Below are 26,728 nucleotides of genomic sequence, written 5' to 3'. Positions count from 1 at the left end.
CAATGATGTGCAAACCATTTAAATGTTATATTCAATTGAAAATACTATGAAGACAGCATATCAGATGTTGAAACTGAAAATGTTTGTTTCTTGAAAAATATATGCACACTTTGAATTTCATGCCAGTAACATGTTTCAAAAAAGCTGGGGCAGGGGCAACAAAAGACTGGAAAAGTTGTGTAATGCTAAAAATAACAAACTGGTGGGTCTCGCAACTAATAATGCATGCAAATTGTACACCAAGAGTTTGGGAATCTCATCATCTACAGTACATGGTATCATTAAAAGATTCAGAGAATCTGTGTACGCAAGGTACAATGCCGAAATCCAATATTGGATGGCCGTGATCTTTGAGCCCTCAGACGGCACTGCATTAAAAACAGACACAATTCTGTAGTGGATATCACTTCAGGCTCAGGAACACTTCAGAAAACCATTGTCTGTGAACACAGTACGTCGCTGCATCCACAAATGCAAGTTTAAAACTCTATCAAAAAAGAAGAAATCATATATAAACAAGATCCAGAAACACTGCCACCTTCTCTGGGCCCAAGCTCATTTAAGATTGACTAAGTTGAAGTTGAAAACTGTATTGTGGTCTGACAAATTAAAATGTGAATTTATCTTTGGGAGTCATGGATGCCATGTCCTCCGGGTTAAAGAGGGACCATCCGGCTTATCAGCTCACAGTTCAAAAGCCAGCATCCGTGATGGTATGGGGGTGTATCAGTGTACATGGCATGGGTGATCTGCACATCTGTGAAACCACCATTAATGCTGAACAATATATACAGGTTTTGGAGCAACATATGCTGCCATCCAGATGTCCTTTTCAGGGAAGGCCTTGTTTATTTCAGCACGACAATGCCAAATCACATTCTGCAGTCCAGACCTGTCACCCCTTGAAAACATTTGGTACATTATGAAATGAAAACCCAACAAAGGAGACCCTGAATTGTTGAACAGCTGAAATCCTATATCAAGTAAGAGTGAAAAAACCTTTCACTTTCAAAATTTCAGTAATTGGTCTCCTCAGTTCCCAAATGCTTACTTGGTATTATTAATGATGCAATACAGTGGTAAACATGCCCCTGTCCCAACTTTTGTGAAACGTGTTGCTGGCATCAAATTCGAAACATGCATGTATTTTTCCTAAAACAATAACATTTCTCATTTTTGTTATGTTGTCTTTGTACTTTTTTCTTTTAAATACAGGGATAAATCATATGCACATCATTGTATTTAAAAGTACATTTGGCAACTCTTTTTGCCATGGCACAGCGGTACAGTAAAGTGAACTCAGCGAAAGCACAATCAGTTCTGAAATATTTGGGCAACTTTTAAGCAATGGACTGATACTGAGTGTTACATTATTTCCTATAACCATCAGATTACAATTACTGGCGGTATATCGGTGCATCTCTAGTTTAAACACTATGTGAACTTAGAAATAATGTAACAATAACGTGCACTGGAGCTTGGTACACAATGTCAAATGACTTATAGTCCGTTGCCAAACATTTCCTGTACGTCTGAGAGAATATAATTGTCCATTGCTATTATGCCGTCCAAAACAGGTGTATGGGTGTCATTCCAATAAACACATGTTGAAAACATGCATATTGTCACAGAAATCATCTAGTCGGCATTTACAGGTGATGTGATTCTTGTTATGACCATTTCCACTTGCCTTTTGCATGTGTAAAGTGTGCCACCAAACACTTGTTTACAGTGTCTGTAATTGTGACCTCAAGTATTCGTTCTGAATCAGTAATTGCCTCATGAACATCTAGTGTGCATTGACAAGCAATCAGAACGGTTGTTATGACTGTGTTTCACTTGCTTTTTGCATGTGTAAGGTGTGTCACCAAACTTTAATTCTGAACACCTGTAATTGACTCACCAAACATGCGTTTAGAACCCCTGTAATTGTATATTAAAAGTGTTTATTGTCACAACTACAGCCTTTTTATATGAGTGTTGTACATAGAAATTTGATATTTCCTTCAAGAATGCTTATTGTTGTCAATAACTATTGCATTTATGTGCATTTTAGTTCTAAAATGTATCTTGCTTAGTGTGAAACTAGCTTGTTTCCAATACATTTCTATTTGTCTTTGTAGCTAAGTTGGTTAGTCTTGAGTAGTTATATTGCTATCATGCATACGTTCCCTTTTTATGGGATGGTATCTAGTTGGTTGTCCCAGCAGCTATTCCTGTTCAGATGCCTTTGTAGGTTGTAGTGATTGTCCTAATTACATTGTTCTTTCAAAAATTATTCACATGATCTGCAGGCATCATGCATGTTACGGGACATGAGTGGGGAATGCGCATTTAGTGAAAATGTAATTATTTTGTTAAATAATTAGCTAATCTAAACATACATTTCAGTCAGAACCAGCTAAGAAAATAGTTTATAATTTTCATCAATTGCAATTTGATCAACACACCTGCTTCTGTCTTTCCAATGGACTGCATACTGTTGTTTTTTAATTATCTTTAACAGATGTCAGCCCAGACAGATTACATTCTTTAGAACATAGACCAAGCCCATCCAAGCCTGTCCATAAGGCATTTTCTTCAGTTAATTTTACAGTTTTGCCTAATGAGAGAAATTGGACATTGTTTGATTGATCAACACCAGTTGTCTCAATGTACTTTTCACAAAGTAACTCTATCAAAGCATTTTTCAAACTGTAATTGAGTTGACCACACATGGCAACTGCTGTCCATTTATTATAATAGTTGGATTTGTTGTGGACTTTCAGTTTGGCCTAACCATGGATCTGAACACTAAACAGCATGCATGATTCCACTGAAACAAAGACATTTCACCATCATGCAGTTTAAAAGATTAGGGGCTGACACAATAATTTGGAACCAACTTGGAATACTAGTCCTATTGAGGTACCTGATGAGAAAAATATCACATCTAGTTGTTAAGAAAATGCTATGAAATTATTAGTTCTTCTTATTTTAACTTGGGCTGTGACAATCATGACATTTCAGTTGACAAATATTTGTGATAAACAGTGGAATTGTCTTTTTCCATTTGATGTAAACCATGGTAAAGTTATCTTGATGTTCAATATTGGACAGATATGAAGGAATTCAAAGTTCAGTAGCTCGCAAAAGCTTTATAATAAAAACCTGGGGTTAGTCTCGTTATGGAAGAATTCTGATTCCGAGCTGAGTTAAGAGCGTACGAGACATTGTTGGCAAAATTGTAGACAGTCTTAGCCAGTGCAGCCCAGATAACAAGTTTTTGAATACATCACCTATAAACTTCAAAGCAAAACAAAATATAAAGTTTTAAATACTTCTGTGCAATTGTGTAGCCAAAGGCAATGGCTGGCCCTTAACATCTGATGAATACAACATAGTTTTGAAACTGCTAGGTCATGTGATTAGGGAGCTATTAACATTCTAATCTGTGCATTATATTTTAATATTAACTGTTATTACAAAAGTTTATACAATATTCATATATCATTCTCATAGTGGTAGTGTACATATTGTATGAGGTATTGAAAGTACCAAGTTCTTTCAAATTTTGTCCAAATAAAAGGTGTGCATGAGGAATATATTTTGGTAACACTACAAATAACAGCCTGTTACTTACACAGTATTACCCACGTAACTATGAAGTAACAAATGTAAATATGTGGTAAGAATGCAGGAACCATTTAGGTTATACATGTACTTACTATGAACAAAGAATGTAATTACTACATAACTACTTAGGTTTTACCAATATACATACCTGGTAAGAACGCATAAGAATGTAGGAGCAATTTAGATATTATTTGTATTTATTTGAAGGAATAACATTACTAATAAATACCTTCTCAGTGAATGGACAACTCCCCCAAAATGTTTTTTCCAAATATATAACTATACATATATTTAAAAATATATATCACGTTAAATGAAAATGTGATCTTCACATATCATAACTAATCAAATGAAAACCAGTGAATCAAACTCTGATCATAGAACACAATATCCCTATCCAATTAGTCTGTAGATGGCAGTGTGTTGCTTTTGATTCTTTTTCTATATAGTTTGCTTTTGGTTTTTATGTTCCCTCTGTGTATTTCTTTCACCATTTTAGAAGTTGAGATCCATTAACTTGTGATGTAAATATATATTACTAGGCTATTTCATAAAAACACTATTAGACCATTTGATGGTCTGAATATGTGAAAAATTATCATTTGTTACCAGTTAATAATCCATTACATTAATTTTACGCGATCCACATGTTGTAACATTTTTTCCCGTACCTTATGCACTTTACACTTACTTACCATGTATGTTCCTAGTAAGTATATCATGTTAAACCAGTTCTTATTTAGAAGCATTTCAACACTTACAACACACAGTACTGATAATTAAGGCTGTAATTTATGGTATCTGTTCCCACCGTTACAGTGTAGTTACAAGAAAAGACGGCACTAATTTGAAGTGGTGTCTGTTCCCATGTAGATACACTGTAGTTAAAAAGTAACAACTGTATCTGTAGTACATTTTAACCAGTTGTTACATGGAACCACCTAAACACATGGTGTAGGTACATGGAAAAAGGGCTGTAATTTGAAGTGGTATCTGTTCCCACATAGATAAATAGTAGTTACAACGAAATAGGGCTGTAATTTGAAGCAGTTTTTGTTCCAACATAGATACATAGTAGATATTGTAGAAGTACCAAGCATGTATGTTTGGTGTAGTCAAATGAAGCTGAGTCTGTTTCACAATAGTTAAAATACATTTCATCTCTAACTAATACATTTAAACTAATGTATTGATAACAATTTAAATAATTTATCAAGAACTTGGGAGCCATCTAGACTTGTATAGAGAATTTCAGTTAACAGTGTTGTGTATTGTAGAATTACTGGACTTGTCACTTACAATAAGATGTTCAGTAACAAAAAATTCCAATCTGCTCATATTTCATTGAATTCTGATTTTACAGCCACACTCATATGGCATCGTACACACTGATATGGCTTCATTATTTGATTTCAATTTCATTTCTAAAGAACACTTTTTACTTGTTGAGTACATAATTGTTGTGCTGGTCTTACAGATATGCTTATTAGTTTTTGTCTTGAAAAGTTGATCATAGCCCAGAAGAAAAATCATATTTAAATGTTTTGCAGTGTTATAAAATCCCAAGTAATTGCACTGTTATTAGTATTAACTGACGGAAGACAGCGTACATAAAACATTTACTAAACCATTTAATAATAATTGCAAGCTAGGGGAGATAAAAATGAATACATATAATTAAAGTTGTTTGGATGGTTTTCCACTTAACTGGAAAACCAGGGGTCTGTACCTGGTTATAGCATACCTCTGCTATAATTGCAGTTAGGGTAATGGTGTTTTTGTCCACCTTGTGCCTCCTGCAGCTTTTGTTTATGCTCCTTCTTGAATTCTTCCCAAAGTTTATTTTATCTCTGTAGTGCGTCCCCTGGATTTCTTACTACAACACAAAAAATATATCTATTAGGCCATGTTATTCATTGGCTAACATCCAGTGTGCATCTACTGTGCTATAACATTTATTTCATATCCAGTCCTGCAGTATCCCTAGCAGCACATATCAGTTGGGTAGGTAGCCCAGTAAAAATGTGACAGAATTATGGAAACTAGGCGGAAGTTGCATGTCACTACTTTTCAGGAGAGTCAATTGTAAGATGAAACATTTTGGCTTTTTTGCAGAAATGCCTTCTTGAAGTTGTGAACTTGAATGTGACTTAATAACTAGTATGCAAAGTGTAAATACGAATAAAATGTAAAACTCACCCTGGTTTATCCAGCAGAAAATACACACATTTTCCTGTATTGACTGAGATAATGAAGGGGCTGGACATGCTGACATACTGAGTTCATATTGGTCTATCAAGAAGGCGACTACTTGGTCAGTATCATTGTGATCCCGGGAATTTCAAACATGGACAAGTGCGAATGCGGTGCTAGAGCTCTTAATCACTTCCCTGAATTTAGCTGCCGTTGTTAACAAATCTGAGTAGGAACAATTTGTGAGAGAATACTTTTTGGAAGACAATGATGCCATTACCTTCTCAGACTGGGAAGATGAATCAGACAACGATTAGGAAACCCCAGTACACAACGTTGTCAGAGAAAGAGATGTACAGTGTTGTCACAGATGTTGACTGTGTGATGGAATCAGTGGAATATTCTGCAGCGTATGAGAAGGAAATAAAGGTATTTCATTACAAATGCGGAGATGGCCGAAAAGAAAACGCTGGTTAGGACTTTGTGTGTAATCAGAGGATTATTCTGTCTGCCGCGAAACATTCCTACATGTATACGGTTAAGTCTAACTAAGTTAACTAACTAGCTACATAATTCCTTTTCAGAAAGTTGTCAAAGTCCTTTGCATTGCTAGTTATTTAGGTGTAGATACTGACATTACAGTTAACGTTAGCTATCTAGGTAACAACGTTAACTTAGCAGCTTGCTAACATTTCCTGGTGTCTAGCTTGTCCGTTAGGTAGCTAGCTTTGCCTGATGATTAGCTATACTTTAGTAAATAATACTGTAACATTTCTAGGCTTCACAACTGATATGTACTGCTGGGGTTACTGCAAGACTGGAGATTAAATGTATGCTATAGGTTAGGTACATTATGCACAGCAGATGTCTAACCATTTGATTTTTTGTGTTGTTGTAAGATATCCAGAGGATGTATTATACCGACAAAAGAAACTTATGAAATACTTCAAGAAAACCTAGGGCCGTATTCACAAAAAAAATGTATCTTACCACTAGGAGGGCTCTTAAACAGCACTAAAAGTTCCTAGCTAAGTATTTCCTATTAAAACCTATTCACAAAGCTGCTAAGACCAACTTTTACCCAGGAATCAGGATAAGTCTTAAGCTAAGAGAAAGGGTGGGGTTGAACCCTGCAAAGGATGATGTTGGGTTCCACACAAAAGCTTACTTACTATGCCCACAGTGATTGGCTGATAGGCGAGGGGTCTCTGTCAGTGAATTCATCATGGCAATACTGTTGAAGGAAATGTCATGTTACCGTAGTGAATTAAATATATTCAAATAAAAATGTAGGCCAAGTGTCACTGATTAAAGATGAAACCAAGAATGATATTCTCACTACTCAAGATATGATCAGCTAAATTTCAGCCTCATATGTCAGGCAGCTCGTAAAGAAATGCGCATTCATCTTTTGATGGTGCATTAATTAGTGTAGTTATGTGTCCCATCTATACTGTAGCACCAACTACACCGGGTGGTCCAGCTATGGTCCAGCTATGGCTTTGTTTCTTTGTAGTTGGGGAGTAAGGAAACTGAATGATTTGTTGGACGATGTGGGATCTGGAGAGGGCATTTATTGTTTGATGTAACATTCTACTTGCATCTGATTGAGACATACGTAGTTCGTCTGCCCTGCGTTGCTGCATTTTCCCTGCGGCCAGGTAGCATAGAGTTGTCACAACCTTGATCTCCAGTGTTATTGGGTTGTTTCTGTTTGTTGGTGAAGTGACTGCATCAGTGATTAGCTCTTCTATGATCATAATACCCTTGTGATTAAGCTCAGTATCATAAAATGTTTCTAAAATGTCGACCTGATTATGAAGCGGATTGCCGGCAGCAGCCTATTTAAGATTGTTTGTGATTTTGTCTTAGTTACTTAAGAGTCCTCTTGAACACTCCTAACTTTTCCCAGATTAAGGAGCTGGTTTTAGCGCTAAAATGCTTTGTGAAATACTGTTAGGCCAAAATTTAGGAGTCCTAAAGTTAGTTCTTTTTTAAGAGTTACTTCTAAATCAGCAAAGTATTAGCTACTTTTAGTCTCATGATGTTTTGTAAATACTACCCCAGGGGCGTAAATTAAAGCTGCAGGAAGCACAAGGTGGACAAAAACACCATTGCCTTTACTACAATTGTAGCAGAGGTATGTACAGTTAAGTTGAAAACCATGCAAACAATCTGACTTGAATTAGAAGTATTTATTTTATCGCCTCTAGTTTGCAATTATTATCAAATGATTTAGTTCATTATTTATGTATGCTGCTTCTGTCAGTTAATACTAATAATAATGTTGTTACTGGGATTTTTTTACACCGCAAAAAATATAAAGAAGATTTTTCTTCTGGGCTCTAATCAACTTTTCAGGACAATGAAAGACCTGCGTGAAGTTGCCCCCCCCCCCCCCCCATCGTTTGTGCTGCTTCCGTTTTTTAGATATTAAAATAATATTTATAGGTCAATCTGAGGTCACTCAGCCCTCATTCGTTTGTGCTTTGTTTGTGCTGGTTTGTGCCGGTAAAAGTTTCGTTTGTGCTGCATTGGGTTTTAAAATATTAGACATTGAATTATAGATGATGACGTCACCAGCCCCCCCACATGCTCCAAATTCACCCAAAATAGTCTTGTTCGTTTGTGCTCAGTTTGTGCTGGTTTGTGCTGTAAAAAGTTTCGTTTGTGCTGCTTCAGTTTTTTAAATATTAAAATAATATTTTTTGGTCAGTCTGAGGTCACTCAGCCCCCCACATGCTCCAAATTCATCCAAAATAGTCTCGTTCGTTTGTGCTTAGTTTGTGCTGGTTTGTGCCATAAAAAAAATCATTTGTGCTGCGTTGGGTTTTAACATATCAGAAATTAAATCAAATTAATGTTAATATTTATTAGACCTATAGGCTACAAATAAGGCTGACTGAATAAAATAGATAAATCAATGGTCTCAAGATCAAAAATAGTTATAGACAGCTCTGTATTTTATAGATCAAAAATAGTTATAGACTAACTCTGTAGTTAGTCAGTAGCCTATAGCCCATGAGCATTTTATTTCGGTTTTGTCTATTCAATCTCTAAAATGTTAGATGCTAATAAAGATGATTTAATAGAACATCATGCAAATTCTTATCAGTGTTTTTTGTAGTCCTGTAGTGTTTAATAAAAACGTCATGTTGTTCAGATATTAGGCCTATGTCACTTTTTTTTTTCTGCCACTCTCTCTGAGCAAAATGGATTTGTGCGCATGTGCCATCAATTTGTAGTTTAAATGTAACTTCAGCATTTTGGGCAAGAAAACTGCTAAACTATCCTCGAGGCGAGTACACTTTTAAAGTAGAATTGACAAAGATGTTCTGTCATCACATAATTTGTTGACTAAACAATTATCTTCACTTCAGTGTCTCCTGATCGTATTTTATTTTTATTTTTTAAATTTTTTTTGTTGAACATTTTGTATGTCATAAACTCTTGTTTTCCTACTCCTGTTAGGAGAAGTAGTGTGCTATTTTATGGAAGTTTGCACTCAAGTCTATTATTTTGTGTGGTATCTTTTGAAGACAGATTGTAACTTGTCAGTATTAAGTGTTTTTAAGTTTTTAAAGGTATAGTTAAATCATTTTGACTTAATTGAGTCATGAGTTTCCACATAGATAATAATAATAGTAGTAGTAGTAATTAAATTATATATACACACAGAAACATAAATACACACACAGTAGCCTACCAGTGAAAAGTTTTAAAAAGTGTTTCTCAAAGTTTTATGTTCTCTTATGCTCACTAAGGCTATATTTATTTTATCAAAAATACAGTAATATTGTGAAATATTATTCCAATAATACTGCAGTTTTATATGTGAGTATGTAGTAAAGTGTAATTCATTCCTGTAATCAAAGCTGATTTTTAACATCATTAGTTCAGTGTCACATGATCCTTCAGAAAACATTCTAAAATAGCTAGCCTACTGATGTTATCAATTTGATGCTCAAGAAACATTATACATTTTGAAAAGAGTTGTTATTTTCTTCTTCTGAAAACCAATAGATACAACAATTCAAAGATTTTGGTTAAGTAATGTAGCCTATATAAAATATATATATATATATATATATATATATATATATATATATTATTTAGCAAGGACGTAATAAATTAATAAAAGGTTGATCAACATTGATCAAAATTAAGAACCTTTCTTAACTGAGCACCAATAATAATTGAGCATACAATCAACATTTTACTATGATTTCTAATGAATCATGTGAAATTGAAATCTGGAGTAGGTCTAATGATACAGAACAATCTGCTTTTACATCACAGGAATAAATTACATTGTAATTATACATTTAATATAATATATAACCAAAAATAGCTACAAAATAGCAAATAGCTTATAATAATATTTCACAATATCAGTATGTTCAATAAAAAATAAAAAGCCATAGTGAGCTTAAGAGACATATAGGCCTATGGCCTTTACAATACACACGTGTATACCGGTAAACACAGCAAACCAATTATGGTGCGTGTATTTGTGACCATTTTTATATTATTAACAAAACGGCATACAGTAAGTAAAAACACTTACCTTGAAGTTCATGTTGCATCCACACATCCTGTGATCCGCATCAGTTCGTTAAAAGTTGAAAATGCACAGGATAACAGTAACCTATAGGTGAATATTGTGATTTGGTTTGCCGATTCTTTAGGTCTTACCTTGTTACTTCAGCTAGCCTACTGTTAAAAAAAAGTGGGGCTGGTGCACCGTCTACAATTCTCTCTCATTCAGTGTCTTTCCCATTCAGTTAGTTGTGCACAAACGGACAAGAATTTGGAGCGTGTGGGGGCTGGTGACGTCATCGTCTATAATTTAATATCTAATATTTTAAAACCCAAAGCAGCACAAACGAAAATTTTACCGGCACAAATCAGCACAAATGAAGCACAAACGATCGAGACAATTTGGGGTGAATTTGGAGCATATGGGGGGGCTGAGTGACCTCAGAATGACCTAAAAATATTATTTTAGTATCTAAAAAACCGAAGCAGCACAAACAATACTTTTGACAGCACAAACCAGCACAAAAGGAGCACACACGATTGCATCTATTTTGGGTGAATTTGGAGCATGTGGGGGGGCTGGTGACATCATTGTCTATAATTCAATGTCTAATATTTTAAAACCCAACGCAGCACAAACAAAACTTTTACCGGCACAAACCAGCACAAACTAAGCACAAACGAACGAGACAATTTTGGGTGAATTTGGAGCATGTGGGGGGGCTGAGTGACCTCAGATTGTCCTATAAATATTATTTTAATATCTAAAAAACGGAAGCAGCACAAACAAAACTTTTTACAGCACAAACCAGCAAAAACGATTGAGCATAGTTTGACAACGTTTTGCATTGGGGGGGGGCAACTTCACGCAGGTCAATGAAAGTACTAAGCTTATCTGTAAGACCAGTACACATGACAATTACGGATTTTTCTGTTATGAGTCAACAAGATGTAAAAAGTGTTCTTTAGAACAGTATTTGTACACACTGGTATGGCATTATAATTGCCTGTAAAATTAGATTTCAAGAAAATTTGAGCAAACATAAGGTAATTATAAAAAATATATAAATATATATTTACTGTATGTCTTGTTGTCAGTGACAAGTCCAGTTATTGTAGACTAAACAATGCATTTCACTGAAATTCTCTATACAGGTCGAGATAGCTTCCAAGGGGAGGTACCGTGATGGACAGAGGCTGTGTGATTACACAGAATTTCTAAAGGTGTACATGGACAGCACACCAGACCTGCAAAACAACATTTTGGATATGATGAGGAACTCAAAATTGCTTCTGATGTAAAAAAAAAAAAAGTTCAGGTAATAGTGGTTGTAGTTGTCGTTTGTAATAGTATTTCATAGTTTTTTTTTGTTTTAATAAAATGTTTATAATTGACAGATGTTTTTTAAATGTCATATTTGGTGGTGATTCATTTGAGGAGTGACGTGTAAACTACGGTGAAACAGACTCTGCTTCATTTGACTAGACCAAACGGACTTGCTTGGTAGGTCTAACTACCCTGCATCTAGGTGGAAACAGACATCACTTCAAATAACAGCCCTCTTTTCTTGTAACTACTCTGTAACTATGTGGGAACAGACGCCACTTAAAATTACAGCCCTTTTTCATTGTAAGTCCACTGAAACCATGTTGGGACTAATACCACTTCAGATTACAGGTGTCTTTCCTTTTTACTACCCTGTATCTACAACCCTGTTTCTAGAAATGTAGGGGCGCTGCGTCAAATGCAAATAAAAATGGAATGCAATGTGCAAATCATTTATCCCTGTATTTCATTGAGAATAGTACGAAGACAACATATATCAAAAGTTGAAACTCAGAAATGTTATTGTTTTTGGAAAAATACACACCCATGTTGAATTTGATGCGAGCAACACATTTAAAAAAAAATTGGAACCGGGGCATCTGTACCACTGTGTCGCATCTCCTCTTCTTTTAACAACACTATGAAAATGTTTAGGAACTGAGGAGACAGACTGCTGTAATTTTGTGTGTTGAATGTAATCCCATTCTTGTTTGATATAGGATTTCTGCTGCTCAATAGTTTGGGGTCTCCTTTGCTTTATTTGTCATTTCATAATGCGCCAAATGTTTTCTATAGGGGACAGGTCTGAACTGCAGGCAGGCCAGTTTAGCACCCAGACTCTTTTACTACAGAGCCATGCTGTTGTGATACGTGCAGAATGTGGTTTGGTATTGTCCTACTGAAATAAGCAAGACCTTCCCTGAAAATGACATCAGCATATGTTGCTCCAAAACCTGTATATATTGTTCAGCATTTATGGTGCCTTCACAGAAATGCAAGTCACCCATACCATGTGCACTAATGCCCTCCATACCATCACAGATGCTGGCTTTTGCATTGTGTGCTGATAAGAAGCCAGAGGAGGACGCAGTGTCCATGACGCCAGAGGACGTAGTGTCCATGATTGCCAAAAATAATCTAAAGTTTTGCTTGGGCCCAGAGAAGATGCTGGTATTTCTGGATGTTATGTATGGTTTCTTCTTTGCATGGTAGAGTTTTAACTAGCTTTTGTGAATGCTACAACGTACTGTGTTCACAGACAATGGTTTTTGGAAGTGTTCCTGAGCCCATGCATTGTTGTCCACTACAGAATCATATTTGTTTTTAATGTATTGTCCAATGATCACGGCCATCCAATATTAGTTTGCGCCCTTGTCCCTGGCGTGCAGAGATGACTCCAGATTCTCAGAATCTTTTAATGATATTGTGTACCGTAGATGAAGAGATCCTCAAACTCTTTGCAATTCTATGTTGTGATGTTATTCTTGAATTGTGGCACTATTTGCCTGTGCAGTCTTTCTCAGAGTGGTTAACCCATCCCCATATTCACTTCTGACAGGCCCATCTTCTCTGGTATTATCTAACCTAAACATGTTACTGACCTGTTGCCAATTGACCTAATTAGTTGTGTGATATTCCACAAGGTATAGATTTTTTCTAGTGCGTTTCTAATCTTTTGGTGCCTCTTTCCCCAGCTTTTTTTAAACGTGTTGCTGGCATCAAATTCAAAGTCAGCATAAGAAACAATAAAATGTCCCAGTTTCATCTTTTGATTTTTTGTCTTTGTACTATTTTCTATTGAATATAGGGTTTAAATGATTTGCACATCATTGCATTCTGTTTTTCTTTACATTTTACACAGCGTCCCAACTTTTGGAAATGGGTTTGAATGTGGGACCAGATGCTGTAAATATTGTAAATACTGTAAATATTTTGGAACCAATAACACTTCAAATTACAGTCCTATTTCATTGTAACTACACTGTAATTCTGTGGAAACATACAGCTCCGGAAATAATTGAGACCACTGCACCTTTATCTTTCCTTTCCAAAAAAGCTGAAAAGTTTTGAGTGAGGAACAGAAGCATTCAATTTGCAGTGGTCTCTTAATTTTAACCCTTCTGTTCCTCACTCAAAACCTTCCTTTTCAACTTTTTTGAAAAAGGTGCATATATACTTCTTCAAATTACATCCCTCTTACCATGTACCTACACTATACACTCACCTAAAGGATTATTAGGAACACCATACTAATACTGTGTTTGACCCCCTTTCGCCTTCAGAACTGCCTTAATTCTACGTGGCATTGATTCAACAACGTGCTATTAGCATCTTGCAGTTGATGGAGATTTGTGGGAAGCACATCCAGGGCACGAAGCTCCCGTTCCACCCCATCCCAAAGATGCTCTATTGGGTTGAGATCTGGTGACTGTGGGGGCCATTTCAGTACAGTGAACTCATTTTCATGTTCAAGAAACCAATTTGAAATGATTCGAGCTTTGTGACATGGTGCATTACCCTGCTGGAAGTAGCCATCAGAGGATGGGTACATGGTGGTCATAAAGGGATGGACATGGTCAGAAACAATGCTCAGGTAGGCCGTGGCATTTAAACGATGCCCAATTGGCACTAAGGGGCCTAAAGTGTGCCAAGAAAACATCCCCCACACCATTACACCACCAGCCTGCACAGTGGTAACAAGGCATGATGGATCCATGTTCTCATTCTGTTTACGCTAAATTCTGACTCTACCATCTGAATGTCTCAACAGAAATCGAGACTTATCAGACCAGGCAACTTTCTTCCAGTCTTCAACTGTCCAATTTTGGTTAGCTCGTACAAATTGTAGCCTCTTTTTCCTATTTGTAGTGGAGATGAGTGGTACCCGATGGGGTCTTCTGCTGTTGTAGCCCATCCACATCAAGGTTGTGCGTGTTGTGGCTTCACAAATGCTTTGCTGCATACCTCGGTTGAAACGAGTGGTTATTTCAGTGGTGACGAGTGGTGCTCTTCTATCAGCTTGAATCAGTCGGCCCATTCTCCTCTGACCTCTAGCATCAACAAGGCATTTTCGCACATGACACATGACTGCCGTATACTGTATGTTTTTCCCTTTTCACACCATTCTTTGTAAACCCTAGAAATGGTTGTGCGTGAAAATCACAGTAACTGAGCAGATTGTCTAATACTCAGACTGGAGATTGTGAAATAGATTCAGGAGATTGTCTTGACCAAGACCACACCCCTAAATGCATTGAAGCAACTGCCATGTGATTGGTTGATTAGATAATTGCATTAATGAGAAATATAACAGGTGTTCCTAATAATCCTTTAGGTGAGTGTAAGTGTTGAGGTGTAAAATGGACTACAGCTACAGTTGTTCCTTTGTAACTACAATGTATCTATGTGGGAGCAGACACCACTTCAAATTACAGCCTTCTTTCCTTGTAACTATGTGGGAACAGACACTGGTTCAATTTACAGCCCCCTTTCTTAGTACTTCCACGGCAAGTATTGAGTTCATTATAAGAACTGGTTTAAGATGATGGACTTGGTAAGTAAGTTTCAAGTACACAAGGTATGGGAAAGTATATGCTACAACATGAGGATGGCATGACGGTAATGTTATAGATTATTTACTGGTAACAAATGATAATTTACCACGTATTTAATTACTGTTTATCAGATATTATGAAATAGACACATTTCAATGTGTTCTTACGTCATAAGCTAATGGATCTTATTTGTAACTACATTTGGAAAAAAATATTTTGGGGGAGTTGTAACTATCCAAATGGGAGCCAGACAGACCTGCAACTCAGAACCATAGGATATGTGCATTTTGAAGCATGCCTATTAATTTGAATATTTAATTATCCTAAACAACAGTCAAATCTGACAACTCAATTGGAAAATAATATCAGAATTAAAATGATGTACTTTGAAATGGTGACAGAGTTTTTCATTTAATCACCTGTCTATTTACTGAGTGGGTATGTATTAGTAATGTTCTCCATTTCATAACATACAAACACATTCTTCATGAAAATATTACTCTTTCATCCATTTGAATTGCTGTAGAAGCACCAATTCACTCAATTTAAAATGGTCTTCGAATTAATTCCAAATGTGAAGTGCAGAAAAAACACACAGCCTCTCTACCTACCTCTGTGGAGATTGAAAGTCTTTCTAGAGTTAACCATCCCTGAAACTGTGTTTGATAGTTTGTACTTCTGTATGTTAACAGTGAAATAATGCATGGTGCTTGAAAAACTAAAATAATATAACGCATAGATTTACATTAATCCATAGATCTATGCATAGATTTTGAAAATCTGTAGTGAGTTTTAAAACTGAGGTAGAAGCATTCATATGTAGTTGTGCTAAAAAATGTGTATACTCTTGGAGAATTGGTAATATATGTACCATTTGTAAGGACAATATGAGTGCGCAGGCAAAACACACATCTTTTATTTCTTATGGGATTCACATTCAACTGAAGGTCATAACAGAATGGCACAATCATAAAACAATACATTGCAACAAAATGAAAGATTTACTGACCCTCGTTCAAAAGTCTGCATACCCTTAGTTTTTAATACTGTGTATTGCCCCCTTTAGTATACAGTCTTTTGTAATAGATGTCTAGGAGACCCCGAATTCTTGCAGGTGGAATAGCTGCCCATTCGTCTTGGCAAAATGACACCAGGTCACGCAAAGTCTTTAGTCGTCTTGCATAAACCACACGTTTGAGATCTCTGCAGAGATCTCAATGATATTAAGGTAAGGAGACTGTGATGGCCGCTCCAGAACCTTCACCTTTTTCTGCTGTAACCACTGGTTAGGGTCAACTTTACCTTGTGCTTAGGGTCATTGTCATGCTGGAAAGTCCAAGAGCGTCCCATAAGCAGCTTTAGTGCAGAAGAATGCTAATTCTCTGCCAGTATTTTCTGATAACATGTGGCATTCATCTTGACATAAATTTTCACAAGATTTCCTATGCCTTTAGAGCTCAAACAGTGGGGATGGTATTATATTCACTATAGGCCTTGTTGACACCTCTCCAAACTTAACGCTTATGGTTGTGACCATAAAGCTCTGTTTTGGTATTGTCAATCCAAATGACAGTTTGCTAGAAGCTGTGAGGCGTGTGAAGATATTGTCGGGCATAGTGTAACCAGGCTTTTTTGTGGCATTGGCGCAGTAAAGGCTTCTTTTTGGCAACTCGACCATGCAGCTTATTTTTGTCCAAGTATCGTCATATTGTGCTCCTTGAAACAACCACACAGAGCAGCCTGTATTTCTCCTGAGGTTACCTGTAGGTTTTTCTTTGTATCCCGAAAAATTCTTTCATGAACTAGACCCACTGCAGTTGGGTCAGAAACATGCACACTAGTAGACCGCTGGAGGTCATTTTGTAGGACTCAGATTGATATCCTTGAAGTTATACTGTGATGATTACGTGTTCCCTTAATCTTTTTTGAGCTGTGTATTTTTATAAAGACATTTACATCCTCAATTTTCTAACAAGTTCATCTTCATGTTTGTTATCTATCCATATGCCCAGGTATTTGTATGCAGCAACACTTTCAATTCAAGCACCATCAAGAGCAAACAAATTCAAATTTAAATGCACATATTTAGATTTTGAAAATAACATACACCGATCAGCCATAACAATATGACCACAGACCGGTGTAGTGAATAACACTGATAATCTCGTCATCATGGCACCTGTCAGTTGATGGGATATATTAGGCAGTAAGTGCTGTCCTCAAAGTTGAGGTGTTGGAAGCAGGAAAAATGGGCAAGCATAAGGATCTGAGCGATGGTAACAAGGACCAAATTGTGATGGCTAAAGGACTGGATCAGAACATTTCTAAAACTGCAGCCCTTGTGGGGTGTTCCCGGTCTGCAGTGGTCAGTACCTATCAAAAGTGGTCCAAGGAAGGAAAAGCGGTGAACCGGTGACAGGGTCATGGGTGGCCAAGGCTCACTGATGCACGTGGGGCCTGTGTGGTCCCATCCAACAGACAAGCTACTGTAACTCAAATTTGTGAAAAAGTTAATGCTGGTACTGACAGATAGGTGTCAGAAGACAGTGCCTCCCAGATTGTTGCATATGGGGCTGTGTAGCCGCAGACCGGTCACAGAGACAATACTGACCCCTGTCCACTGCTGAAAGTGCCTACAATGGGAATGTGAGCATCAGAACTGGACCATGGAGCAATGGACAAAGGTTGCCAGGTCTGATGAATCACGTTTTCTTTTACATCATGTGGATGGCTGGGTGTGTTTGCGTCGGTTACCTGGTTATCAGGGTGCCAATGCTGAACCCTGTCCATGCAAAAAGCTCCAACAATGGGCCTGTGAGCATCAGAACTGGACCACAGAGCAATGGAAGAAGGTAGCCTGGTCTGACGAATCACGTTTCCTTTTACATCACATGGATGGCCAGGTGCGTGTGTGTCGCTTACCTGGAGAACACATGGCACCAGGATGCACTATGGGAAGAAGACCAGCCGGTGGAGGCAGTGTGATCCTTTGGACAATGTTCTGCTGGGAAATCTTGGGTCCTGCCATTCATGTGGAAGTTAGTTTGACACGTACCTACTAGCTGAGCATTATTGCAGACCATGTGCACCCTTTCGTGGCAATAGTTTTCCCTGATGGCATTGGCCTCTTTCAGCAGGATAATGCACCCTGCCACAAAGCAAAAATGGTTTAGGAATGGTTTGAGGAACACAGCAATGAGTTCAAGGTGTTGACTTGGTCTCCAAATTCCCCAGATCTCAATCTAATCGAGCATCTGTGGGATGTGCTGGACAAACAGATCCGATCCATGTAGGACCAACCTCGCAACTTACAGGACTTGTCACTACCATCTTAGGGCCAGATATCACATCACACCTTCAGAGGTCTAGTGGAGTCCATGTCTTGACGGGTCAGGGCAGTTTTGATGGCAAAAGAGTAACCTACACAATATTAGGCAGGTGGTCAAAATGTTATGGCTGATCGGTGTATATTTGTCTTTTTTCAGAATTTAACCAACTTCAAATCAAAAAGAGATCTCTGCTGGACATCGAAAGCAGACCGTAGTCCAAAAAGAGCACCTGGTCAACCGTAGGAGCAATAGCATATAACACTGTCATCTGCATATAGGTGCATGTTACAACTTTCAACAGATAGACCAATATCATTCATGTAAAGAGAAAATAAAATTGTGCCAAGAATTGATCCTTAAGGGGATTTGATATTAAAAAAATTAAAATCTGATTTCACCCCTGCTGTGAGTACAGTGAGAGCTGTTATTTGATACATTTTCAAACCAGCTACAAGATCAAAGCCAATTTCTGACAATTTGCAAATGAGCAACAAGTGATCAATGGTGTCAAAGGCATTAGATAGATCAATAAAAAATCTTAAATCTTCAAATATTGAAAAAAAATATAGGTGTGCATTGTTCCCCACCCCATACCAAGAATGTACCACGCCATGGCATGCCTATTGTAGGACGTATTGAAATGATTTAAAGCCGAGTGGGTGATATGGGATGATCAGGTGCGTAACCAGTTGAGAGACAAACGCAACCTCTTGTCCTTTACACAGCTGCAACGGTCCTCGCTGGACACAGGAGTGGCGGTTGCAGCAGTAGTGAAGTACAGAAATTATAAATGCATCATGCACCATAACATCATCCTGAAGCCACAGACTCTGGCCAAACTCGTCTTTCTAAAAGTGTTTTCCAAGTTACTATAGACAGACATTTAGCAAAACGTTTTTATTTTTATTTCAATTCAGTTTTAGTGTTTTGTGATTTGACATTTTATAGAATATATTTTTGTTCCTTTTTAGCTGCGTGCTTATATAGCTTTTTTCGTTTCAATTTTATTGAATTGAAAGCAAGTAAATTTACTATTTTATTATATACATTCTATAGGCAAACATTTTCTTGCCAGCCAATAGTTGATCAGAAATGCTTTACTATTTCGTTTTCATATATAATTAATAATAAACAAATAATATAGTGGTACTTGTTTGGGAGAATACATTTTGTTTGGGATGTAATGTTTCTTACTATCATCAAAAATGAACTATGTTAGCATTCAACATGGTCCATGCACAAACGTGTATTCAGTGTGTGACTGTCAAACCGGTCAAATTCAGTGTGGGTGGATTGACTCCGCCCACATTGATCTTCACCCCAAACTGCACACTGCAGTCAGGGGTACTTGTATGGAAAACTAGCTAGCTCTACATTATTCAAGGCTTATTTCAAAACTAAAATGCACATTTTTTAAATGCAATACGTATTGACAACTTGCAAACGCGAAAGGAACATGAGTAATGTTCAAGCATGTAATAAGGATGTGCAAAACAGTCATAACAAGCGTCCATATTTAAATGCCTGTAAATGCACCCTAAACGTTTCTATGACAATATGCATGTTTTGAAAGTGTGTTCAGTGGAATAAAAGGCAAGCATCTAGCATGTAAGTGACATCCTATACACTCTTCTTGAAAGCAAGAGTCGTAACCCCTGAGGGCAGTACTAAGAAGGAAGTTTAACCTACTCAGATTTAATGCAGGGTTATCAAGGAAAGTCAGGGTTGACATACTCTGATTGCCTAAATTGGTGTTAAACGGAACTACGATGGTAACTGAGATATCGTTTAGTTGAATCAGTGTTAATTGGAGTTTTTACACGTTCGCTTAAAAGGGCCACATTCGGTAACGCAGGCTAAATTTTTGCATAATGATTTGTGCTCCGTATTTTTCCATGGAAGAACGCACATTCATAATGTCAGGATATAAGGAGTTTAAAGAATGGTTAACGGCTAAATCTAACACCGTGGCAGCCAACAAAGCCAGGGAGGTGTGATGGCAGCACGTTGGCGACAGAGCAAATTCGTTAGAGCAGTGTTCTTGTCATATGTTCTGTATTTTGTCTTACGGACTCTTCCTTATGAGAAGTATGATTGAAATGTAAGGACATGTATAATAGTCTAAATCTAAACATGTGAAAATAATTAGGATAATTTAATGATAGCCTACATCTGAAATTGACCAGTTACTTGCTGTTAACAAATCTACTCCCTAGGCTGTAGGGCTACCTGTATGAATTTAATGCTATTGTGTTAAGAATAACTACATTCTAACAATAATTTCAGCTAATCTAACTAAAATCTACTCCCTAGGCTGTAGGGCTACCTGTATGAATTTAATGCTATTGTGTTAAGAATAACTACATTCTAACAATAATTTCAGCTGCAACCCCAATGGAAAGCGCACCTGGCAACAAGTCAGGATTACATATAAAAATCTTCTATCAAGTGGTGTGTATTAATAGTTCACATCATTAATGCACAGTACAGATGTGATGTGTAGCCTATACTTATAATAGCCTACTCATGTGCTCACAGCCTTAATGTACAGGATACTATACAGTGTATATAAAAAGTCTACACACCCCTGTTAAAATGACAAGTTCTTGTGATGTAAAAGAATGAGACAAAGATAAATCATTTCAGAGATGTTTCCTTCTTTAATGTGACCTATAACGTGAACAATTCAACTGAAAAACTGAGATCTTTGAGAAAAAAAAAATCACAATAACCTGGTTGCATAAGTGTGCACACCCTTAAACTAATACTTTATTGAAGCACCTTTTGATTTTATTACAGCACTCAGTCTTTTTGGGTAGGAATTTATTGGCATGGCACATCTTGACGTGGCAGTATTTGTTCACTCTTCTTTGCAAAAGCACTCCAAATCCCACAGATTGGGAGAACATCTCCTGTGCAAAGCCCTTTTCAGATCACCCCTCAGTTGTTCAATTGCATTCAGGTCTGGGCTCTGAATTGTTCCAAAACGTTAATCTTCTTCTGGTGAAGCCATGCTTTTGTGGATTTGGATGTGTGCTATGGGTCGTTGTCGTGCTGAAAGGTGAACTTCATCTTCAGCTTTCTAACAGACGCCTGAAGGTTCTGTGCCAGAATTGCCTAGTATTTGGAACTGTTCATAATCCCCTCCACCCTGATTAAGGCCCTGCTTACAGCTGAAGAAAAACAGCCCCAAAGCATGATGCTGCAACCACCATGCTTCACTGTGAGTATGGTGTTCTTTGGGTGATGTGCAGTGTTGTTTTTGCCCCAAACAACTTTTGGAATTATGGCCAAAAAGTTCCACCTTGGTTTCATAAGACCATAACACATGCTTTTGGGGGACTTGATGTTTGTTTTTGCAAACTTCAGCTGGGCTCTGATGTCTTTTTGGTAAGAAAAGGTTTCCGACTTGCCACCAAACCCCATAGCCCATTCATTTGAAGAATACAGGAGATTATTGTCACGTAACACACAGCCAGTACTTGCCAGAAATTCCTGCAGTTCCTTTAATGTTACTGTAGGCCTCTTGGAAGCCTCCCTGACCAGTGTCAGGAGGCTTCTTAGTGTCTTTTCATAAATTTTGGAGGGATGTCCAGTTCTTGGTAATGTCTCTGTTGTGCCATATTTTCTCCACTTGATGATGACTGTCTTCACTGTATTCCATGGTATATCTAATGCTTTGGAAATTCTTTTGTACCCTTTTCCTGACTGATATCTTTCAACAATGAGATCCCTCTTATGCTTTGGAAGCTCTCTGCGGACCATGGCTTTTGCTCTGAGATGCAACTAAGAAAATGTCAGGAAAATCCTACTAGAACAGCTGAACTTTATTTGTGATTAATCAGAGTCAAGTTAAATGATGGCAGGTGTGTAATGACTTCTATTTAACATGAGTTTGAATGTGATTGTTTAATTCTGAACACAGCCTCATCCCCAGTTATAAGAGGGTGTGCATGCTTATGCAACCAGGTTATTGTAAGGTTTTTATTTTAAATGTTTCCCTCTCAAAGAATTCAGTATGTTTTTCAATTTAATTGTTCACATTATAGGTCACATTAAGAGTGGAAAGAGAGAGTTCTGACATTATTTATCTTTGCCTCATTCTTTTACAAAAACCTGGCATTTTAACAGGGGTGTGTAGACTTTTTATGTCCACTGTATTAACTGTTTTGATTGCCCAAATTAAAATGTTTGTATGTTGTTCACAAGCCTGTTTCACCTTATCTACAGTTGAGGGGTGTACTATTAAAAATGCATGAATCATGCACTGACCCAGGCCACCTAGGCTCTAGACTGGTCACTGTTAAATGGTGATCACATGGCATCTGACAAGGAATTCAGGCAATTTTAATATAATACCATTCTAAGAAAATCACCACTTTAATTGTCTTGAATATAAGTAGAAGTTTTAAGGCGAAATAATGTCAGATCAAATAATACATGATTAAATACCTGGACTTTGATGCTGTGAAATGACTTCCTATAATTCCAGCATGTTTTCCCAGGGGTACTCCAATGGGGATATGCATACATTCAATCATATCAATCACAATCGGGATTCCTATGGAAAAAATGTGTTCTGTCTATAGGCCCATCCTATGCATATTAAAAATAGATCAAGTATTTTTATTTTGTGAATTACATGCGATTACATAAAAAGCATATTTGATTTTTAGAAGGCTTAAATAATCAGGGAAAACAACAAATGCTTCAAGCAATTTAGTTAGAGAAAGTATCATCTTGGGAACTGCATGGCATACAGTTTTCTTTGCTCAGATGTTCAGCATCACTGATGGATCACGTGAAACATCCGCTGGCCAAATGTTGCAAAGCAAGGGACACTTCTGTTCAGTGAGGGCATTACTCCAGCGAGTAGAATTGGAAATGTCTGGCCCTAGAAGCCGGAGAATATACAGAATTCCCTCAGATGAGAATCACTATCTTTATTAGAGAACATCATCGGGGTAAGCTAGAGAAGTTGCACAGTCTCTAAACACCCTCGCCCTGCGGAGTGTGAGCCTCTCACAATGTGTTGGGCAACATGGGTTATCCACGAAGATAACCTGCTAGGAGCAGTTTAGAGATTCAGCATAAATTTCCGTGACAATACCTTGGGTAAAATGTATCCATCTTTCGTAGTATAGGTTAATCGGGAGGTTACACCAGGCGTCACTAAGTTACTCCTGAAGTTACCTGGATAAGCCAGTTATCTCGTATTGTAGTACACCGTTATCTTCGGTGATCTTACAATCAAAACTCAAGCTCCGGAGTTTGGATCGAATTTGAAACATTGTGCGGATGCTTGTGTTGCTTTACTAAAAACCTGTCATCAATATCTGAAGCTTAATTTGTTTCGTTGCATTATCATCTCACTGGCTTAGTATTTTTCTCATTTGAAAATTAGAGGCGAAACCCCAACCATTTTGAGTGTTCTTGTATAGCCCAGACAGTTATTTAACATTGTGTGGTTCTATTGAGTAAAAATGTACGCATCCGTTTATGCTTTTTGGGTCAGGAGTGACAGAAACTTTGTTGGCTGCAACCTTCAGTAGCTTCATTATAGTACGCCTAAAATAAAACTGTTCACGGATATTCCGACCATTTCTGGTGGACTTACGAAGGCCGCATCCGTGATTAGCTTTTTGGGTATATAGGCTAGAAGAATATCCATTGGGCAATAAAATAGTAGGGGTTTCTACCATTCTCTCGTCTTTTCACTTGATGAAAAAGTCAGTGATCGTCACCTATAGGCCTATTGATAGTTATTGTATCAATGTCATTCATGAATGAAAAACAAAAGTTTTTGTGCCTTGAAATAGCTTTGGCTGTGTTAAGTTCATATTCAGTCTCGCTAGAAATTGCTCAAAACTCATGATTATTCCAAGTAATAAGTTAGTAAACCTATTAATGGCTAATAAGCTGTTAAAACATTTAGAGGCAAAAGCTATACCTTTTATAGATGCTATTTGTGGTGGAGGTAAACTTAATAAGAAACGTTAGTCAGTTTAACACAAGGCTTAATTGTGTCTAACGAAATATTCAAACTTGGCCTGATGTTAATGTGTGACAAAATGATCTAATGTCAAGAAGCAATACCGACACAGGGCAAACATATAGCACCATGTTGTAGTGGTTAAAGACACAGCCGCTCACATGGCAGACCCGGGTTTGTATCCAGTGAGGGCAATGACATCTATCATTTTTAATTGTGGGCCGGCTGAACTAGGCTTGCCTGGTTCCTTTTCTTGTTTCTTAAGTTGACACACTGTGTTATTAGCATCATTGCTCTCACACAATAAAACCATATAGGCTACAATTTTAATTGCAGATATTTTGTTGAATGATGGACTAAGCCATCTAGCTTGGCTGATGCAATTACATGACTACACAATGAAGACCTCCGCAATGGAGTTGTCAGCTGAGACAGTTGGGAATAAGACAGGTGTTGTGTGACCGCTTGTGGGACTGCTCGACTAAAAAAGTAATCTTAGTTGAGCAATAGCACTAAAAACTAATAGTCCACTACTAGTTGACTGTATGGGATCAGCCCTATTCCACACCAATGTTCTACCTTGTCATTTCAATCTTGGAAAGTAAAAAAAAATATATATATAATATATGTATATATATATAATTATACTACCACAAACAAACTATTACAGCACTCTCTCCACACAATGTCTTGTGGAATGTAAACTATAATAATTTGGCTGTTATTATTTTGAGCAGCAGGTGCCAGTACTACACAGTTTTGATCAAATCCTCGAATATAGAGCAAGGTAGAAACATTTAAATAAATGACATTCAACAATAACATAAAAATATAAAACTAATTAACTCATTGTCACAGAAACATCTAACTGGATATGAATGATTCTAAATGGGTTTAGCCTACTTATATAACCTTTGTTTGAATAACATAAAAGGAATACATCAAATCAATCATTTACAATCAAGAGGTAGTAGTCAATGTTCTAATGAGGGAAAAAATAGTGAACCATAAAATATACAGTCCTGCTTGATAGTATGTGAACCCTACAAAGTACAGTAGAACTTTGTTAATCCCCCGGGGGAAATTTCTGTGTAACAGCAGTATAGTACAATAGAAAACTTACTGAAATTAACATAATATTAACAAAAATTTAACAATAAGCACAATTTAAAATTCCTAGTATACAAGACTATAAATCTCTCATCTCTCATCTTCATCCGCTTATCCGTATCGGGTCGCGGGGGCAGAAGCTCCAGCAGGGGACCCCAAACTTCCCTTTCCCGCTCTGACTGGGGGATCCCGAGGCGTTCCCAGGCCAGTGTCGAAATATAATCTCTCCACCTAGTCCTGGGCCTACCCCGAGGTCTCCTCCCAGATGGACGTGCCTGGAACACCTCCCTAGGGAGACGTCCTGGGGGCATCCTTACTATCCTTAGACTATAAATTATCTTTACATTAAACATTTCCAAGAAATATGCAAAGGTGGGGTTTGGGTTGTGTCCTGGATGTTGGTGGAAACACACATCAGGCTTAGGCTGCACGCATTCAAGGACCTCTGCCTCCTCAGGATGAACCGGTGCTGTCCTTTCCTGTAGAGTGCTACAGGGATGGTCATTATTTTTGTAGAAAAAAGTAAAATATGGAATTGACTGATATTCCTGGTCATTGTTTTCAGGATAGATCTCTCTGTGAAATAGTGTTATTTTAGACATTAAATATCATGGTTTGTTGATTTCATGTTGACACACAAAGACCTCAACGGCGTTATATGCTAATATTTCTGGCCAACAACTTCAGTGTGAATTTGATATTTATATTTAGATGAGAAAATATTGGGCAATATTTGAGTTCCACGTACGCAAATACACCTTTCTAATTTCAATTCTTTTATGTATCGCTTATATGCAGTTAGATCCGGAAATATTTGGACACTAACACAATTTCCATAATTTTGCCTCTGTACGCCACCACAATGGATATGAAATGTATTAACCTAGATGCAACTGAAGTGCAGACTTTCAGCTTTAATTCAAGGGGTTGAACAAAAATATCATATGAAACATTTAGGAATTGCAACCATTTTCATACGCAGTCCCCTTATTTCAGTGGCTCAAATGTAATTAGACAAATTTACACAATCATAAATAAAATGTTCGTTTTTAATACTTGTCAAGAATTT

At 37.3% G+C, this 26,728-nt stretch overlaps 1 protein-coding gene across 5 annotated transcripts in view; it reads left to right on the top strand.

The window, feature by feature from the left end:
• Positions 1 to 26,728, top strand: part of elk1 (ETS transcription factor ELK1) — a 142,716-nt gene that overhangs the window by 53,480 nt on the left and 62,508 nt on the right. Inside the window, exon 9 of one of the 5 annotated variants that reach the window (XM_010865027.4) lies at positions 11,503 to 12,404. The exons of the other annotated variants lie outside the window; for them this stretch is intronic. Within the exon in view, the coding sequence (XP_010863329.1) occupies positions 11,503 to 11,649 (147 nt within the window). The 3' untranslated portion in view covers positions 11,650 to 12,404. Of the gene's footprint in view, positions 1 to 11,502; positions 12,405 to 26,728 lie in introns of those variants that run through there. 5 annotated transcript variants of the gene reach the window in all.

This window comes from Esox lucius, chromosome 12, assembly GCF_011004845.1.
Source record: "Esox lucius isolate fEsoLuc1 chromosome 12, fEsoLuc1.pri, whole genome shotgun sequence".
In the NCBI taxonomy this organism is placed as follows: domain Eukaryota; kingdom Metazoa; phylum Chordata; class Actinopteri; order Esociformes; family Esocidae; genus Esox; species Esox lucius.
Note: the sequence above shows the minus strand (reverse complement) of the source record. Positions and strands in the feature narration are given on the sequence as shown.